Source organism: Limulus polyphemus, unplaced genomic scaffold, assembly GCF_000517525.1.
Source record: "Limulus polyphemus unplaced genomic scaffold, Limulus_polyphemus-2.1.2 Scaffold12520, whole genome shotgun sequence".
Taxonomy (NCBI): Eukaryota; Metazoa; Arthropoda; class Merostomata; order Xiphosura; family Limulidae; genus Limulus; species Limulus polyphemus.
Window position 1 is genome coordinate 426 of NW_013678130.1, and position 6,391 is coordinate 6,816.

Consider the following 6,391-nt stretch of genomic DNA (forward strand, 5'->3'; position numbering starts at 1 on the left):
CTAAATATGATGAGAAACAACCCCCACCCACCCCCACAGCACAGAAAACCAAATTACCACAGAGTGCGATTAGAAAAATGTTATTAAACATGGCCCAAAATTATTCTTATACAAATAGAATGAGTCCCTCTTTTATAATTTGGTTAGAGAAAGACTAAAACCTCACATAACTAAACAAAGAAGTCATTCAACCACTCGCGAAACGGGTTGTTTCCTGCAACTGAAGAAGAGAAAGATGTGACATGATTAGTTTAAAAATACACTCGGTTTCTCATCAAATTCTTACTTTAGTCTTGCTTAACGTCGGTTACTAAAAATAGTTTGATAGCCGTATCACGCGATTTTTTAAAGCTCCAGTGTCCCGAAAGTGTTTATGTTCTCAAACGATAGATGGCTGTCACTTACCATCGTCACAGCTTTCTCTTCTTCAGTTGCAGTAATAACTACTAAATAAACACAGTCTTATACGATCCACGAAAACGTACTCTAGCACATTTCTCGACTATTGGCGACAAATTCTTAGTTATAACCGCAAAGGAAGCACCACAAGAGTAAAGGCAGTGTTGGCAGGTGGCGCTGCACACAGAGATATGCCAAATTGATGGTTTACTAGAAACAAGTATAGACAAAATAAGGAAGTATTTTTTGGTTACACATTCCGAACACACACACGAAATCTATCCAAAAAGGAACGAATCTTGAAAGTACATTTATATATATTTTTTTTTTTAACATCATTAGATCCCTAAACTTATAAAGTCACAAAATCCTCCAACAGAGGGAGCTTACATGTGTTGTTAAGTATTTACATCCTTTACGGCAAGGTGTATAAACATGTATACACAAAAACTAGAAATGACCCTTTACAACAGCAGTACAATAACAAATAAGAACTCTAACGTTCTGGCTATTGTTCGTATAAAGTTACAGTTCCACTCAAGCACAGGCATACTAATACAACTAATGTTCTTTCAAATCGCAAACATTTTATATTTAAAATGGTCTCGTTTTACCACAAGCTTTACATTAAACCTACAAGGGAAACTCTACTTTAACAACTAGTTAGCCAGAAAGAGGGTTTAATCTAACAACAGTAAACAGATGTAAAGCGCTGCTTGAATAAATAGAATATAATTAAATAGATTTAAATACATTGATTTACAAAACGTGTCACTAGAGGACGCTACCGTGTTGACTGCAAAATCTGATAACACTAGTCGAAATCATCGAATATTAAGTCCAAAGAGGTAACAAACAGTTTGTGGCTGCTCTTAAAGGACATAAAATAAATCTATTGTTTCTACTATGATATAACAATACTCTTGAGTTTAGGTAGGGTTGATAAATAAGGAGAGCACGTTTCTTCCTCATCTTCTTTTTAGATAAACCTTTTTTAACAACTAACGCAACAGATGTATTGTAAACTTAATATGTAATGACAATAGTGATTATTATAAGTTAGGTTGAAAATTCGTCAAATCATCACTAATTCAAAACCGATAGGATTAGGTTTTGTTCTATTACCACAAATTCAACTGAAAACCGTATCATGTATTGTAATATCACCACTAATTCAAAATTGTTACATTTATTTAAATCACCACTAATTAAAAACCGTTACATTTGAATATTTTAATAACACCACTAATTCAAAACCATTACATTTAAACTTGTTATAACACCATTGATTCAAAATCGTTATATTTAATTTCTTTCAATCACCACTAAGTCAAAACCGTTATATTTAAACTTTTTATAACACCACTAATTAAAAACCGTTGCGTACATGTTTTATTATTTCTTGCTACTTCAAAACCGTTAGTTTGGGTGTTGAATGGTATCGTTAATTAAAACAACTTAAATTAAGGTTTTATAATACTACTGTAATTAAAAGAAAAACATTGAATTTTGATGTTTTACTATCACATGATAGATATATTACATTTAGATATTCTTATATTACTAAGAGTATTTCAAATTCAACTTGTCGTCTGTATTTTCTGGCGCTAGATAATTAAGGAAACAACTAAAGTTTGGAAATAAAGAATTAATCTTTACTATCTATTGAACTTAAACAAAGAAAAACATAAGCTAAATTAGCATAACTAATTTATAAATAAAAGGCTTAGCAAAGAAACAGAATATATAAAAAAGTTCGTACTATCATGTACTGACGATGTAGTCAGATGACGTAGCCTCGTGTATGAACGTCTCTAAGACATTATAAAGAGATAGAAACATACAAACACGAAAAACATTGGAACTAAAACTAATATTATATTCTTTAAAAAAAGAACAAGATTTCGCATTTTCAAGAAATGACTGGATTCCACACTTACACCTAAAGCTTACCAACATGGCGTTCATAAAATCTATTATTTACGTACCTCGCCCTCTAGAAAAAGATGTATTACTATAAGAATAACAAATTATATTTTTAAAGTAAAGAATTTGTCATACTAGAATATAAGCTCATATTTTAGAGGCTATTGCCTGAGTACTTGTTCTATATTCTGATTACTTTTGAAAGGTAGAAAAAAAACTTTACAAAATTGCATAGAAACTATTTTAAATCTTAATTTTTCTGACTGAGCTTGTTTAATTATTTTCATCTTTGGTATTTTCAATATGCAAAAACCACCTTACGCTAGTGATAATAATAGTAAAAGTATTATCGTGTAAAGGTTAACCTAGTAATCTTTGGTCCATTGATAAAGCGAGGCAACTTGAGATACCAAAAGCGGTAAATTCTTAAGGGTTATGCGAGGTAGGTTTGTACAATTTCTAACAATTACTTAATTTCTTTTGTCACTAAAAGTATTAAATTTGAAAAATCATTACCACGAAATGTATCCTTTACTCCGCACGTGCTTATAACTTATACAGATATTACAGCATATGTTTAAAGGTTTCATTTGTTTTATAAAATTTTAAAAAATTAGACAACTTTCAAATAAACATACTTGGAATTTAATGGCATAGTTGTTATGAAATCTAAAAGTATCAATCATTAATTTTGAGAAACTGATAACAATTGCGATAAAGAAATTTGTAAACCCTGAAATCAGCTTACACGTGCTAGGCTTAAGGATTATTACCAGAAAGAATTTAAATATATTATATATCACTTATACACGATACTCCCATTGATTACTGACCATTTAAACAAGCTAATCCATTGATTATTAACCATTTAAACAAGCTAATCCATTGATTATTGACCATTTAAACAAGCCAATCCATTGATTATTGACCATTTAAACAAGGTACCTCCACTGAATACTGACTATTTAAACAAGAGATCCCCACTGATTATCGACTATTTAAACAAGATACCAAAACTGATTACTGATAATTTAAAAAATACCTCAAATAGTCAAACATTAAAAAATTAACCTAACTGAATTATGGTCTAACCATAACCCAAAATTGATTAGTATGTATTTAAACAGATTACTCCAACTTACTACCGATCATTTAAACAAATTACTTTAACTGATTACTGATCATCTAAACATATTACTCCAACTTACTACCGATCATTTAAACAAATTACTTTAAATTGTTAATGATAATTTAAACAAACTATTCCAACTGATTACTGATCGTTTAAATAAGATACTAAAACTGGTTACTGATCAAATCTACCCAATCAATTACCGATCTTTACACATATTACTACATTGTCAAAACGTGTTCATTGTTGTTAGACTTCATAACTTTCTGTACGTTTTTTCGCGCTCAGTTCTAGCCTGCTAAAGGCTACATTAAGATATTATTATTTCACAAGCTTCACCAAAGAAACTAACATGTTCTTCCTTCAAAGTTCATTTTAACACAAAGTAGTAGGCCGGCAAAAGGTTTCTTATTTACGTTTTGAGAAATGTTCTTGAAGTTCACCACAAAAAATCAACATTATCTCTGCATATAAAGGTCCACAAAATACTTTTTGCAGAAAATTTCTTGGATTGGTTTCTAAATATAAAAATTCGAACATGTCACATTTCATGTCCCAACTTATTACATGATAAAGAAAGGCCGACAATAGTTATAAAAGTAGACTATTTGCTGCAAGTACCACGAGGAAGCACAAACCAGCGAATTTACTCGAGTGAAAAAATTTATTCGCAAAAAGCACATTCTTGCCAAAACGTGTCCATTTCACACTGTTCGCAAATTCCTCTGTTTTGTCACGTGACCTGAAAAGTGTCAAAAACTCTTTATACAAACAAAATCCACGTGATCCTTTAAAATTCAGCTTAAAATAGATTTTAGATTTTAATCAACCAACTAGTTAGTATATATTTTACCAGACTCTTGATGATTTTGGTAGAGTTAGGTCAACTTGCTAATTGGTATGCAATTTACGAGACGATTGACATTCTGGGTAAATTTTGGGTTTACAAGTTGCTAGTTTTAACATTACTTCTATATTCGTATGAAAAGTGATACTATGGTAACGTGAAAATACACAAAACCTTTCACCATACATAGTATTAAGCACCACTGAAACAAATAATGATAAAGTTACTTATAAATACTTCACTCAAATCAGAGGAAATACATCTACAAAACATCGTAAACTGTTTCTTTCTTAGGCTTAAGACTAACGTTGGAGTGCAGTAGTGACCACCACTTTTCAAATACATCAGTTACATCTTACCTTAAAGTGGACCTCACGTGATCTTTCCAAACTGACCAGAAGTCGTTTTCCACCAACTCTGCTTCGTTGTGGTTTCTGTCAAAAATGTTATTATGAAGAAAACAAAGGGAAGGAAGGGGGTACATTCAAGGAGGGTAAACTTGATAAGAGAAAGCAAGAAGGCAGTGACATAAATGTACTTCGTGTGTTTCAACAGTCAACAAATAAACAATAATTTTTAAACAAGAAACTGAAGGCACGTTACTGTTTGTTTTTGTTTTTTAATTATTGCAATTTGAATAAATTGAAATTCACCAACTCTACGGAAGATGATTGTTTGATAATGAAATCATGAGCTAATATTTACTGTCTTCAAACCAAACAAAACCAAAACGTAAGCAGTGCAAAAAATTGCTTAAAAGAAACTAGAAAAAAAACTAGCAGGTCCGGACTGCTGTTTTTCAATTGCAAATATATATATATAGTGATTGGTGTATATTATATTGTGTAGAAAATTGATTGGCGCATTTCATACAAAGAAGGAAAGTGATTGGTGCATATTATATTATGTAGGAAGAGGATTGGTGGATTTCATACAAGGAAGGAAAGTGATTGGTGTATATCATATTATGTAGGAAGAGGATTGGTGGATTTCATACAAGGAAGGAAAGTGATTGGTATATATTATATTATGTAGGAAGAGGATTGGTGGATTTCATACAAGGAAGGAAAGTGATTGGTGTATATCATATTATGTAGGAAGAGGATTGTGGATTTCATACAAGGAAGGAAAGTGATTGGTGCATATTATATTATGTAGGAAGAGGATTAGTGGATTTCATACAAGGAAGGAAAGGGATTGAAAGAAAATAAGAAAAGAATAATTAGTTAGGTACCTTTGGAAGTTAAATAATAATCATAAGTTAATGGTTATGAAATAAATTCAAACTTACATTATCAAACTCGTTGTAAATAATATTTTGTCTTATGAAAGACATGAATCTAACTAACTTCTCGTGTAATAATTATATATTTTGATTTTACCCTCCAGAGTATCACGATAATTAAGTGGTGATCGGGACCAAAAATTGATAGTCAATAATAAAATGTATTCGCTACCTGAACATCAACTTGGTTTATACAACTGGTTTTCAGCCAAATCAAAAATTTATTATAACATCATATCGTTTTGATATTTTCAGAAAAAGAAAATAAGACATGATATACATTTCATAGAGACGGATCTTTTTTTTTATAAATAATCTAAATAATTACATCTTCCTCATCAAAGGGCTAGCTTTTTAATCCTCTCAGCTCAGACAGCTAGAAAAAAACTTACTAACAAACAACGAACAGAGGATTAGCTTCGAATCATATTTGCTCAAACAGCTAAAGCACAGCTTACTAATAGAACCAATTAATAAATGAATACCTTTCAAGCCCTTCTTGGGGCTAAGAGCACAAAGTTCTGACAAACAACAAACAGGGGAACAGAGTTAGATGTCTCACAATGTGCTATTTGTTAACAGAGCTAGATGTCTCACAATGTTCTATTTTTTAACAGAGCTAGATGTCTCACAATGTTCTATTTTTAACAGAGCTAGATGTTTCACAATGTTCTATTTTTTAACAGAGCTAGATGTTTCACAATGTTCTATTTTTAACAGAGCTAGATGTTTCACAATGTTCTATTTTTTAACAGAGCTAGATGTCTCACAATGTTCTATTTTTTAACAGAGCTAGATGTCT

General features: G+C 31.0%; 1 protein-coding gene across 3 annotated transcripts in view; it reads right to left on the reverse strand.

Moving 5' to 3' along the window:
• Positions 1-2,799: 2,799 nt before the first annotated feature.
• The window catches only part of LOC111083975, an 8,243-nt gene continuing 4,651 nt past the window's right edge, over positions 2,800-6,391 (reverse strand). For 2 of the 3 annotated variants that reach the window (XR_002609335.1, XR_002609334.1), the window contains 2 exons: positions 4,664-5,096; positions 2,800-4,199 (listed from right to left, as the gene is read on the reverse strand). Coding sequence is in view for 1 of the 3 variants with exons in the window: in XM_022380731.1 (XP_022236439.1) it covers positions 4,191-4,199; positions 4,664-4,738 (84 nt within the window). In the remaining 2 variants the exon portion in view is untranslated. The remainder of the gene's footprint in view (positions 4,200-4,663; positions 5,097-6,391) is intronic. The other variant, XM_022380731.1, reaches the window with a different exon arrangement.